At 31.4% G+C, this 14,973-nt stretch overlaps 2 protein-coding genes across 2 annotated transcripts; both read left to right on the forward strand.

The window, feature by feature from the left end:
- Window positions 1–2,115, forward strand: LOC130995126 (ankyrin repeat-containing protein NPR4-like). The gene is made up of 2 exons (XM_057920276.1): window positions 1–673; window positions 1,211–2,115. The coding sequence occupies exons 1-2, from the start codon at window positions 101–103 to the stop codon at window positions 1,955–1,957; spliced, it is 1,320 nt and encodes a 439-aa protein (XP_057776259.1). The 5' UTR covers window positions 1–100; the 3' UTR covers window positions 1,958–2,115.
- A 2,518-nt stretch (window positions 2,116–4,633) lies between these two features.
- LOC130995127 (ankyrin repeat-containing protein NPR4-like) lies at window positions 4,634–10,004 on the forward strand. Its single transcript, XM_057920277.1, has 2 exons — window positions 4,634–5,281; window positions 8,992–10,004. Exons 1-2 carry the CDS (start codon window positions 4,709–4,711, stop codon window positions 9,769–9,771), a joined length of 1,353 nt encoding a protein of 450 aa, XP_057776260.1. The 5' UTR covers window positions 4,634–4,708; the 3' UTR covers window positions 9,772–10,004.
- Window positions 10,005–14,973: the final 4,969 nt, after the last annotated feature.

The following is a 14,973-nucleotide window of genomic DNA, read 5'->3' on the forward strand; positions in this document are numbered from 1 at the left end:
CATGCGAGATCCTTTTTTAAACGTAGTTGGCTCTGTGTGTGTGTGAATATAAGAATAAGAAAAAGAAAAAGAGAAAGCAGAGAAAGAAATAAAGAAAAGAATGGCTGCAGAAGAAGTAGAAAAGAAACTCTATGATGCTGTATCAAAAGGGGATGTAACAAAATTTCGAGAACTAGTTGAACAAGATCCATATCTTGTTGATGAAGCATCATTTTCATGTTCAAGAAATGTTCTACACATAGCAACGATGCGGGGACAGACAGCCATCGTGGAAGAGGTGCTGAAGATGAATCCGTCGCTTGCTCGGATTTTAGACTCCCAACAATCATCGCCTCTGCACATTGCAGCAGCGCAAGGGCACGTCGAGATCTCGAGAAAATTGTTATCCGTAGCCCCGGTGACTCGCTGGTGGCGAGACTGTCATGACATGAACCCGGTTCATGTCGCGGCCATAAATGGGCATGTTGAGATGTTGGGACATCTCCTTGAAGAGAGTCCTTTGCCTGCTATGGAGAGGGTGGGTCGCGGACAGACTGTGTTGCACTTGTGCGTCAAGCACGGCCAGCTTACGACGTTGCAGGTTTTGGGGGGCAAGTTGTGGGAGCTTATGGATGAAGTCGATGAGGATGGGGAGACCCTATTGCATTTGGCTGTTAGGTCCAATCAACTTGAGGTAACCACCATACTTAATTTGATCAATTAGTCATATTGTACCACAATTTTGTATATGTCACTTTACTACTGTTTTTATGAAATAATTTTGAATTTTATCAACATACAACTCCCCCTGTCCCATTAAAGATGGCTTGTTTTTCATTTTGGGTTGTCCTACTAAAGATGACTCGCTCATTCCATAAAAAAACAATATTTAACTCTTGAAAATGTGTGAGTCCTATACCATGTTTATTCAATTTACACCTTATCCTTAATCTCCGAACCGAAAAGAACTGAGTCGTCTTTAATGAGACAAATGGAGTATTAACTAATAAAAGTGTAATGTAATGATAAAATATAATCAAATACGAACGAAAATTACAGAAAGATCACACTTATCGTGAACGGGCATAGGTTAGATTGAAATTGATGAGGAGTAAATTAGATGGGCATTAGGATTAGTTCTTATATATCCAACTGTTGTGACTTGTACATGTCTTGCAATATCCAATTGATGAAGGTATGTATATTAATAGAGTATATATATAAATCTCAGATTCTCCAATACTTGGGGGAAAGCAACAAAATACGAAGGAGAAAGCGGAATTACGTGGGTAAAACAGCGCTGCAAATCTTGAATCAGAGCCCTCCAGCTACAATTGCTAGCTATTCAGAAATGAGGAGAATCTTAAAAACTTTGTTACCACCATCATCGATCAAAATCCTGCCCAAGATCAACGACGCCGCCATGGTGGTGGTGGTCCTGATAGCAACAATGGCGTTCCAGAACACCGTCAACCCACCCGGCGGCGTGTGGCAGGACAACGCATCCTCACACGAGGCTGGCAATGCTGTGATAGCATACACTCATCCCTACATCTACAAACATATGCTACGTTCAAACACCGTAGCATTTGTTTCATCTCTCGTCACAATCTTCCTCATCACCACCGGATTGCCATCCATTAGCGTCACCTTCTTGATGACCACCTTGTGTGCTATGTTGGCGTCGATACTGGCTATTGCAGTGAGTTACGGAGCTTCGATACTGGCGATCACCCCCAACGCGGACACGGAATCACCCGGCGCCGGCGTTGTTGTTGGGATTGTAGTTTCTCTTTCCCTTTCCATCCTCGTACTCATGTTCTTGTTTGTTCGAATAACACGGTGGTACTTCATGTGGATGAGAAGAACACGGCATCAGGAAGATCTTACAACTGACCCTCTACCCTTACGCCTCCTCTACTGGATTTTTCAACGTTTAAGACGAAGGGATGTTTCAGAGAACAATGTTAACCGTTGAGGAGGCGTTTAGTTTGAAAGACATGATTGATAAAATAACTCACTCTAATCAAGTGTTTGGTTTGTATGATTGGGCCCGTGATTGATAACTCACCTGTATCCAATCATTCAAATGAGTGATTATTTACCACTTTAAAATTGGCTAGATTAATTATTTAATCGCCCCTCTAATCCTATGAATCTTATCTATTTCATCCACCAAACCAGACGCCTCTCGAGTGATCTATATCTTTTTTATTTTTGAATGAGATGAAAATATAATTACATAAACATTGTTCAATTTTAAATCTAATTTGCTCGAATAACAGGCATCATGAGGAAGAGAAGAACACGGCATCACGAAGATCTTACAACTGTGTCCCTCTATCCTTACGCCTCCTCTACTGGATTTTTCGACATTTAAGACGAAGGGATGTTGCGTCATCTCCCACGCTCTCTTCGTTAACTCCTTGATGAACAACTCACACGCCTTGGAGAAGACGATGGGGGCCTCGTATGAATTAAATGGAGGAAAAATTCCAGAATTCCGACGAGTTTGACAACCAGGGGCACCACTAAAAAATCATATTCCAAATCACCGCAAATCCCAATCCACGAAAAATCCAAGGAAATTCTAGCGATTCCTCGCAGTTCACTGCGTCTCCCAGAAATTCTCCAAATCAGATCCAAAACTGCTATCTTCTTCCACAAAATTGGAAATTAAAAGTTCATATCCACAACTGCTATCATCGTCGTAGCAAAATCCGTGTGATTTACACGCACTAGTTAATAATTCTTTTTCGCCTAGATTAATTCTAAGTTCAATTTTTAATTAAGTTTTTAATTACAAGTTCTAGTTTAATAATCAAAGTTTACTGCTTTCTTTACTGTTTTCCTTGTGACATAATTAAAAGCCCTTAAAGATCTTCCTTGAGAGATGACACTGGGTCAACTTACCATCTCTAGGATGTCCTTGTTCTATTGCAAGTCAATCTAGCGTAGTGTTTAGGTTGAGTCAATATTTATTCTGCAAAATTTACTGAACATATCAACATTTGTATATAGATACATATCTATATATATATATCTATTTTTTTAATATAAATCATCTGGTTACCTTTTTTTGATTCAGTTGCATTTTTCGGCTGATTTAACTTCTTTCTTTTTTTCTCTAATAGAAAATTTTCTGCTAAAGAGACTTCTTTCTTCTTTCAGTTTCTTTGGTCTTCGACATCAAGAGACTTCATTATCTGTAACCTTCAGTCTAGCTAGAAGATTAAACTCTAACAGTTGAGTTTAAACAAGAGTTCTAGTCTAGAGAAAGTAAAGCTAGGGGTTTGAGGATCATCAAAATTGGGATAAAATATTTCTTCTATTTTCCAACATTCAATTTTATACAAATGTGAAACCATTTTAGATTTGTTAGGTACATCACTAAAGACATTTCCTATTTACGATTGATAATGTATGATTGAGTTTTTGTTATTTTAGTTATCAGGATTTTCTTCAATAATTATCTCTTTGGATTAAATATGTATAAATCAATTAAATAAGCTAGCTTATATTATAAAAATTATAAAGGAATATTCCAAAATTACAGTTCATTTAATTAACATTAGATCTTGATCAGCTTATACTATATATCTTTTACTTGCTAATCTTTAATATTAAATTATATGCTAATGCAAAGCAGTCTTTATTCTTTAACAAAACAATTGATTAATGTGCGGTACAGATAGATACAACAAGAACCACCTAATAAGCATTTGGTCCATAGAAATTTGCCCCTCTCTCCGTCATTTTCCTTTTGTTTTTCTTTTCTTGACAAACCTATAGAATAGAATCGACTTTTGTTTGATAGTGCATAGAAGTCAATATAAATTATGCAATATAATAATAATATATGGTTGTTACAGTATAATGCATACAATAACTTATTATTTATGTGTTATGCAATATAAAGTATAATATATGGTTGTTACAGAAAACATAGCTCGAGTAACAGTACTATGATGAATATAATAATATATTATGCAATATAATAATAATATATGGTTGTTACAGTATAATGCATACAATAATTTAATAGTATAAAGTATAATATATGGTTGTTACAGAAAATATAGCTCGAGTAACAGTACTATGATGAATATAATAATATATTATGCAATATAAACAATATTGCAAACTTCTCAGGATTTTTTTAATGGATGCAACTTTCCTATTGGACCGTGTAGCTCCTGCCTCCTTCTTTCTCCTCTTCGTGCCCGGCCCGCCAAATCTCGCCGCATTATTGGAGATCGTAATGATGATCAAGTTGAAGTTGATTTGACAATAAATTCATATTTTAACAAGTTACCATAATATTCATAATTATCATATTATTTTGAGTTTAAAATTATTTCAGGCTATTATCTTAGAGCGATTTGCAAAAATATGCCATTATTTTTCGAACTTGCAAAAATAGGCCAATTATTTTAGTTTTTTGTATTTTTAGGGCACATGTGTACCAAATCAGGCTATTTTGGTTAGATTAAAAATGAAGCATATATATCCGGATTCCATTGATCCGGTCGTGTAATGTTAAAGTCAACCTTAATAGTGAGTCATTTTTTAAACATTTCCAGTCTGTCTTAACAAGGCTCGTCTAGTGTGTGTGTGTGTCAATATACGTATATAATTATATATATATATATGTGTGTGTGTGAGAGTTCACAAAATCACAAGCTTGTGTGGAAATTAAAAAAGGCATTAGTTGAATAGGAAATCAAGAATGGCTGGAGAATCAGCGGAAAAGAAACTGTATGATGCTGCAACAATTGGGGATGTAGCAACGTTCCAACAACTGCTCCAAGAAAACCCACATCTTCTTGATGTAGTTTCATTTCCATGTCTCAGAAATGTATTACACATAGCAATAAAGCAGGGACAAGAAAGCATCATGGAAGAGGTGTTGCAGATCAACCAAGAGCTAGCTCGAGATCTGGACTCCAAGAATTCTTCATCTCTTCACCTTGCAGCTGCGAAAGGGAACGTCGGAATTGCCAAAAGATTGTTACCAATAGCCCCAGAGATGTGCTGGTGGAGAGACTGCCATGATATGAACCCAATTCATGTTGCAGCCATGAAAGGGCATGATGAGGTGTTGAAGGAGCTGCTTCAAATGGATTTATTTCCTGCTATGGAGAGACTGCATCGCGGCCAGACCGCGCTGCACTTTTGCGTGAAACATCGTCAGCTTACCACATTGAAGGTTTTGGTGGAGAAGTTGGGAGACCTTGTGAATGCAAAGGATGATGATGGGGAGACGCTCTTGCATTTGGCTGTGAGGTCCAATCAAGATGAGGTAATTAACATCCAACTCTTTTTGTTTGTGTTCGTCATTTGATCAATATTATAATTAGGGTTGTCGATCGGTTCGGGTTCGGTTATCCATACCCGAATTTTCGGTTACCCGAACCCGAAATTGCCATATTTCACTAACCGTTCCCGAACCGTTTTAGGTGTTCGGTTACCCAATAACCGCTTCGGTTACCCGATTCGGTTATTTGGGTATCCGAAATCTATATAATATATAAAAGAGAGTTTTCTCCCTCCATTTTCTCTCTCTCTTCTCCGCCCATCAATTTTTTATATCTTTTTTTTATATATAATTTTAATTATTTTCTAAATATCGCCAAATTTGATTTATGAAGATATATTCAATATGCATATTAAGTTTAAGTTTGTAACAAGATCTTTAATATAGTATAAAAATCATCAAAAATGAATAGAAAATGAATATGTTATTAAAATTTTAAAATAATTTATTTTCTTTCCCTTCCTTAAAATTTTACAATTTTTTTTATTTATGTTTTTCTATAAAAATATTTATTTATTTATTATTATGTGGAATAATCTATAATAATAATGTGTATATTAATTTTCATTATCAAATAATTTAAAATTATTTAGTAACTATAATTATCATTACATTTTATACATAGTTGAAAATTATATTTTTAAATTTGGGATTTTATTGAGCAATTGATATTTTATGTTTAAATCATATTTTGCATTTATTTATATTTTGATTCTGTTTAATATTTATGTTCATTTATTTAAAATATTATTTAATTTTAATTTCGCCGTGCATAGCAGGGATGGTCGTACTAGTACCCATTTAAAAAATTAAAATTCAAATAATTTGCTAGATAGAGGATTTGAACCTTAGTCTCTAAAAAATACACAAAGCAACTTATCCACTAGATTAAAGCTTATTCTTAAATTTTAAACATACCATAATTTTATTTTAGCTAAGACTAAATAAAAAATAAATAAATTAATGAATTAATAATTAAAATATATATAATATATATATTAAATAATTTATTAAATAATTTTCGGTTATTTCGGTTAACCCGTTTCGGTTATTGGGTTAACCGATATCCGAAATTTTTCTAAAAATGATACTCGAAACCGAACCGATACCCAAAAAATTTGGTTATTGGATACCCAAACCCGGAAATTTCGGTTCGGTTAACGAATTATCCAAAACTCGATAACCAATTAGACAGCCCTAATTATAATAAGCACTACAAGAAAATACGGCTCTAACGACCGAAATTTCGGTCGTTAAAACCCAAAAATCGGTCGTTAATATTATTAACGACCGATTTAACGACCGTTTTTTTCGGTCGTTGTTTGCATCGTCGCCCGAGTTTTAACGACCGTTTTTTCGGTCATTAAATTTAACGACCGATTTTTTATTTTTAACGACCGAAATTTCGGTCGTTAAAAAGAGAAAAAAAATAAATAATATAAATAAAAAAAATTATTTTTTTTTAATTTTTTTTAATTAAAATAAATAAAAAAAAAATATATAAATATATATATATTTTTTATATATATATATTTTTTTTCGGTCGTTAAAAATAAATAAAAAAAAATAATTTTTTTTTCGAAAAAAATATATATATATTTTTTTTAATCTCTTTGTATCCCACAAGTATTTTTAGTGTATTTCTAATGTATTTTGACCTTAATTGCATACCATTTGACGAACTTCCCAGTAGGTCACCCATCTTACTTGTGCTCTAAGTCAAGCACGCTTAACCTTGGAGTTCCTTTCGAGTAGTCACCAGTACAGAACACTCGTATTATTGATATATATAGTACCTATTAATTCATTTAAACTCTAATTCAATATAAAATATCATTAATCATTCATAACCTTATAATATGTCGAGATAATATAAAATATCATTAAACATTTACGATAAATATACGATCGAATTAAAAATAATAAAAAATTAATATTATCGTAATTAAATAAAGAAAAGAAAATATGAGTATGAAAAATAATAATCGTATACAACAATAATTCAGAAAATCTAATAAGTCTAATAATTTATTATAATAAATCTAATAATTTATTATTATTTGAAAATAATAATTAAATAATTAAATAATAAAAATAAAAATAATTTGAAAATAATTAAATAATTATATATAATCGAAAAATAATTAAATAGAAAATTAATAAAAAATAATTAAATTTGTAAAATAATTAAAATAATATTAAATAGAAAATTAATAAAAAATAAATAAATAGAAATAGAAAAATTAAAATAAAATAATAATCGAAAAATAATAATTAAATAATTAATTATTTCTATAGAAAATAATAATTAAATAATAATCGAAAAATAATAATTAAATAATTAAAAATAATCTCTATAATTTGAAAATAATAATTAAATAGAAAATTAATAAAAAATAATTAAATATTTATATATAATCGAAAAATAAAAATTAATAAAAATATAAATGAACTTTAAAAATTTTTAAAATTTGAAAAATAATATTAACGACCGATTATTCGGTCGTTAATAAATAAAATAAATAAATAAATTAATTAAAATAAATAAAAAATAAATAAAAAATAAAAAATAAATAAAAATAATTTTAACGACCGAAAAATTCGGTCTTTAAAAAAAATAATTAAAAAAAAATATTTTTTTTATTTTAAAAATATTTAAAAAATAAAAAAATAATAAAAAAATTAAAAAAAATAAAAAAATAATATTAACGACCGAATAATTCGGTCGTTAAAAAATTAATTTTTTTTTTCAAAAAAAAAATTACTTTTTTAAAAAAAATATTTTTTAGTAAAAAAAAATAAAAAAAATATATTAACGACCGAATTTTCGGTCGTTACAATTAAAAAAATAATTAAAATAAAAAAAAATAATTTTTACGACCGAAAATTCGGTCGTTAAGAAAAATTAAATATTAAAATATTAAAATAATAATTAACGACCGACTTTTCGGTCGTTAAAAAATAAAAAAAAATAAAAAATAAAATCGGTCGTTAAACGGTCGTAAATCGGTCGTTAAGGCCGCAAAATTAACGACCGAAAATTTCGGTCGTTAATTTCGGTCGTTAAAGGCGCAGTTTCTTGTAGTGAAGGGTTAATTGTTAGCTGGGAACCTTTTCAGTGAATTTCAGTTTATAGCGTTGATTGTAATTTGATTTATTTTTTTGTATATATAGCCTGAACATTGAATTATTTAATTATAAATACAATCACATCAATAGTTATCCTTTATCAAAACTACACCTAAAACTATATTTTACATTGAAGGAGATTTCTAATGGTATGTAGCCCTTGTGATCGGACCATTAGTGTGGTCAGAATCATCCTGAAAGTTAATGCAACATCGCCAACTTTCAAACTACTCTGATGGTCCGATGACGATAGGCTAACTACTATTGTAATTCTCCTTTAGTGTACGTAGAATACATGATTCTCTGGTTTGGTGACCATTGGTCATCATTTCAGGTTTAATTTTAATAATTTTGATCATGTGATTGTGACTATAATTAAACAATTCCTCAAAATTCAGACTAAAAAAAAATCAAAGTAAAGACTATAAACTAAAATTCACTGAAGGTTCAGACTATATAAACTATAATTAACCCATATAATAAATCATATCAATTTGGAAGCGTAATTGTTTGATAATCAAAATAATTAGTTCCAACTAATGAAGCTAATTGTATCAAAATTTCAGGTTGTACGGTACTTGGTGGAAAGTAATAAAATGAAGAAGTTATCTATGAATTCCATGGGCAAAACAGCACTGCATATCTTAAATGAGACCTCTCGAGACACAGCTACATATTCAGAGATTAAAGGAATGTTGCGAAGTTTATCTGATCAGTCAATGCTCGAAGTCTTCCCCAAGTTGACCGACGTCACAATGGTGGTGGTGGTCCTGATCGCCACCATGGCATTCCAGGCCGCCGTCAGCCCCCCCGGCGGCGTGTGGCAGGATGACACATCATCGCACAGTGCCGGCAAAGCAGTGATGGCGTCTACTCATCCCAAAATCTACAAACACTTCGTTCGTGCTAACACCACAGCTTTCATTTCATCTGTCATCACAATCCTCCTCATCACCACCGGAGGGCCATCGAAGAGCTTCTTCTTCCTGGCTATCGCCACGTATGCAATGTGGGCGTCGTTGACATCTATTGGAGTGAGCTATGGAGCTTCCTTGGTGATGACCAATCCCATGGAAACAGTACTATCAATTGGCCATATTGCTACCGTAATTGTCTCCGTGTTTCTCATCATCTTTGTGTTAATATTCGCCTACGGTCCCATACATGAGTTTTACTCGTCGTTGGAGAGAAAAATACGAAGAGAGCACCAAAATAGTTTTTCATTCGGATACGCATATGGTTATAGACTAGGGTATAATTGCGGACGACGCTGCTTGAGGATTTTGTGCGGAAGGTCGGACTCAGCCCAGTCGCGAGACACTGGCCGCACCGTACAGGCTGCGTGAAATCGGAAAGTTGCAGATCAGCAGCAGAATATTACAAACGCAATCACCTTTGTTTTGCGATCATAAGTTACTGGTATTGGACTATCGTTGAAGAATTGTGCTCCATAAGTCTCTACTTTGTGTTGAATTCTGGATGTAGATCGATTTTTGTATAATTTTTCCTACTGATGGGATCCTTTTGATGGGGATGCAAACAAGAAAAATGGATGAAATAAAATAGTATGCTTAATTAATTCGACTTTTAAGTTGAAAAGAAAATTGAGAGCTCTATTCTCAAATTCTATATAATCAAGTTATCAAAATTCAATTCTGTATAGGCTATTATAGGCTCTAATACAAAGAAATCTTGATGGAGGAAATAAATAAAGAATTATCTAGAAATCACCAATATTAAAGAAAAGACTCTTTAGTTTTTGTGGTAATTGGAACGTGCTTAACTTTTTGGCTATTTGGAATATAAAGTCAACAATATGTTGATGGAAAGGTATCTGAACTAGCTTTTCAATATTGCAACTGATAGTTCATTATTTAGAGTTAAATTAAAAAAGTTATGATCGAAACATTGAAGTGTGGCTAATTAAACCGGCAGATTCCACGAATTTGCACCACATCAATTCAACAATTTATTATTGTAATGGCCCATCATATTCTACAATTAATTTCATTATTATTTTATAATGCCATCAAGTAGTGAATGGCAGATTTTATAAAACTTGGCAATGTATTTTGGTGGGAATTTTGAAAGATGTTGATTTAATGAAAAATTTCAGATTTTTACTCAACTTTTCCCTCTTCTTTTTTCATTTCAATTTTTACTAACACTCCAACTTTTGGAGGGGAGAATTCTGCTGCCTACTAACTTAAACAATGGAAGTGTTTAATTTTAATTTTTGGCAGTTTTTAAAATTGAATTAAAATTAAAAAATTAATTTAAAATTAGATTAAATTTTTAATTTTAAAAAAAGTCGGTCAACATTTTATTAAAGTCAAACACAAGAATAATTAAGTTATACTTACTTTTTTGTTAAACATGTGGGGCCTTTTACTTTACAACACTAATCTAACACTCCTTAATCTTTGTGCCCAAAAGAAAGGGGACAAGTTTATTGGGACGGATGGAGTAATTGATATGAAAAATGTAGTATTTCCAAATTATTATATTAGTTGTAATTATTGTTATAATAAAATGTAACTATTATTATGAAGAAATATAATGTTTTTGAAACATTACATTTCTTCACAATAATGTTTATTTTTGTTCATAAGAACTTTTAATTTTAGTTATGTTCTTAAGTATTTATTTTTATAAGTAAAAATAATTATTGAATTAAAAAAAGTAATGTTATTTTCACTCGCTAGTACTTTTATTCTTAAATATTTTGTCAAGTAATTATAGTCGTATAAAAAAATAACCATTGATATGAATAAAGATAATATTAAAAAAAGCAAAAATAAATGGAAAAAAGAAAAAAAATTAATTATTGTCTTAATAAAAGTAATTATTCATATGAAGAAATGTAATGTTTCAAAATTATTTTTTCACGAAAATTATTATTTTTACTCACGAAAACTTATAATTTTAATTATTTGGTTAAGTAATTATAGTTGTAAGAAAAAATAGCTATTAATGTGAATAAAGGTAATATTAAAAAAAAGAAATAAATGAAAAAAATAGAAAAAAGTTAAAAAAGTGTTGAAAAAAAAATTTACTTTCTTAACAAGTCATGTTCAAGTTTGGCCTTATCAGATTGTATCGATATCAGGTCGACCCGATATCGATCCGACACACACGATTTGCCAGCCCAAAATATAAGCACAAAACAATCATCAAACACTCAATTCTCTATAAAATTAACATAATAAAAATATTAAAAACCATGGAAAAGTGAGTGTTATAAAATTGCCAATTGAATCAAAGTAAAAGCTCATTTCTCGATACCCGAATTTCAATTGCGTGATTATGAATCCACATCACCATTTCAACTTAAGCATCTTACATAATCTTTTTTAGTTAGTTCAATTGCGTAAATGCTTTATCAAATGATGTTTTCTAATTCCTGTTTCTTTGATATAAAACTAGAATGGGTATTGTGAGTATAATATATATACTCACTTTGTTCCACTAAATATGACTTCCTATTTTTAGGCACAATTACTAAGATAAAGAGTGATTAAAGTATAAAACTGATGGATAATAGTAGAGCCCACAATTTTTTGTAAAAAATACTCCCTCCGTCCACGAAATGAGTACCTATATTTCCTTTTTAGTCCGTCCACCAAATGAGTACTCATTTCCTTTTTTGGTAAGTGTACCCCACACAACCCACTCACAATAAAAGTGGGCCCCTTATTCCACTCACACACACTTAATCAATTTCTTAAAACCCGTGCCACCCTCAAATGGGTACTCATTTCGTGGACGGAGGGAGTAGTAGTTTTCGGTTTTGGAATGTGCCATTATTAGAGTGATGCTAAATAGCCACATTGTGGCCACCCACAATTCACTTAAATTGAAAAAAAAAATTATTTAACTTATTTTTTAAAATAAAAAGAAGATTTATTTATTTTATTTTAATTTATTTTAACTTATAATTTTTTTGTATTTTTTATTTTTATTAAAAAATAAATTAAAAATAAAATATGCAAAAAAAATTATAAAAAAATAACTAGAATGTAGATAATACAATAAAATAACTAAATCTTATTTTTATTTTAAAAAATAAATTAAATAAATTTAAATTTTCCCTATTAAACTAAATTGTGGGTGGCTACACAGTTTTATTGCCATTATTAATGGGACAAATGAAAAAGAAAAGTGAGCCATTATTAATAGGACAAAGGGATCCCTTAATTTACTTTTGTTTTTGTAGGAGTAACCTTTATTGAGAGAGAGAGAGAGAGAGAGATTTTTTGAAAATGTGTAGTGTGTTTGTTAGGATGAATTTGTGGATAACTTTTTAATTTTAATCTTAGGGGTAATTTTGTATTTTTACATAATTTTTATATGATAGGCTAATTTCTAAATTTACTAAATAAAAGTGGCTAATTCATATAATCACTATATTTTTCCAACATTTTTTCCTCAATTTTTTCTCACTTTTGCCACTATTTTTCTTTCTCTTAAACAAAAATTTAATTCACAACAAGTATTTTTTGTTGTGAATTCACACAACCGGTCGAATTCACAACCATAATTTAATTCACAACCAGAATTGTTTGATTGTGAATTCACAATCAGAATTTATTTTGGTTGTGAATTTGAGTTTTTAAAGTTTAAATTCACAACTAAAATTAGAATTTATTTTGGTTGTGAATTCGAGTTTTAGTTGTGAATTCATAGATTTGGTTTTGAATTCATCGAACTGGTTGTGAATTTAAAGATATGAATGTGAATTCATGAACAAAATTTATAGATCTGGTAAAGTCAACAACCAGATTTATTTTAGTTTCTTCATTCTTCATATCACAATAAAATTCGAGTTCTCGATGAAGTTTGACGATGAGACCTTTTTCTTCTTGTTTGAATTCCCATCTTTTCACACCAGTTTTCAGAACCTCAGGTAATTTATCCGACGAAACCCTAATCTTCATCGGTGTCAAGAAATTGAACGGCACCACGACCTCCTCCTCTTCCACCTCCTAATCCTCCACCAGCTCCAAAACCTCCACCAACACAGAGAGAAACTATAAAATTAGAAAGAAACGCAGAGAGAGATCTGTCGAGAGAGAGAGAGATCGAGAGAGATCTGTCGAATTGAGAGAGAGATCTGCCTGAATCTGGATGGCCGGCGAATCTGGCTTCTCTTCGCCGAACATAACTCAGATGAAACTTGAGGAGATCGACTTGTCTCCTGCAAAACTGTGCGACGCTGCTACTGTGCGTCGCGGTGGTGGTGGCTATGCGACCCTGCCGTTCAGCCACGGACGGAGATAGATAAGGGTAGGGGTGAGGGCGACTACTGGATTTGGGGGAGCTAAGGCTCAGGCGTCGAAGCTCGAGCAGAGAGAAAAAATTGTTGAGGGCGGCGGTTGTAGCAGGAGCTGTGGTCGCCGGAGGAGATGCTCATAATTAGTATATAAATTTCAAAATCCTGCAAATAAATATTTATTCAGTAACGTGACAACAATAAATAATTTAAAGCTATTGCATTATAGGACTAAGCATTGGAGATGCCAAAGGAGGTAAGACTTACCTTGTCGTTTACACTTGCGCCTTTAAGCCTCTGTGTGTAGATAAAACGTCCAGGGAAGACGATGTATTGCCTAGATCCAACCTAAGCAAGTAAAAGGCCAAAAGAAAAAGTTCTAAGTCGACTATTCAAACATGTTCATCTATTGGATTGCTTTTCAACTTCTCAACACATTTGAGCTTCTCAATAAAATCTAACCCTATAAATATATACGGAATTAGAGTGAACTTCTTCCATAGATAATTCTATTATATCCCTTAATTTACTCAATGTCATTCTCTTTAAAAAGAAAAAAAAATCAAAATTAATTGAAAAATCGTGAGGGTGATAATTGTTAATCTATACTAACAATTTTATATTTTAGGGGTAAAATAGGCAATCCACAAGTTGTCCCTTAGATTGTCATTCGCCCTTTTTCTATTAGTAAGTATAGATAGATTAGTATAGATTTAATTTATTTCTGCTAGATTATCAAAATATCTTAATCTTTCCATTATACATCCATGCAAGGACTGCTTCGCACCTGCTTGGAAACTTGTATGACAGCGTACAACCTCATCATCATAAACTAATTCAATCATCGATAATCATTTTTCATCGATACCAGCAATAAGTTTAATTAGCAGGAAACATGTAATTAATTGAATTATTGACAGTGTTTATATTTTAAGAGCGACGTGCTTATTCAGACAACTGCAGCATATTTAAATGAATTTCATTATAATGTGTGGATCCAATTAGTTTTTTCCAGTTGACTTAACTTCTATAATTATAAAAAAACCACGTTAGGTGCATAAAGAAGTTTGAATCTAACAACTGCAGCTTATTTTATTGATTTCAATAATGTTGCACATGACTTAACTTCTTCATCTGTATCTGCTATAAAAAGTTTCAAATCTCAATTGTGGAATCATAATACCAGATTGGTTGCCTTCTTTCACCTCTCAAATATTACCTCATATATTTTCATTCACACTTCCCATAAATATATACATTATACAAAGATTTAATC

Source organism: Salvia miltiorrhiza, chromosome 7 (assembly GCF_028751815.1).
Source record: "Salvia miltiorrhiza cultivar Shanhuang (shh) chromosome 7, IMPLAD_Smil_shh, whole genome shotgun sequence".
In the NCBI taxonomy this organism is placed as follows: Eukaryota; Viridiplantae; Streptophyta; class Magnoliopsida; order Lamiales; family Lamiaceae; genus Salvia; species Salvia miltiorrhiza.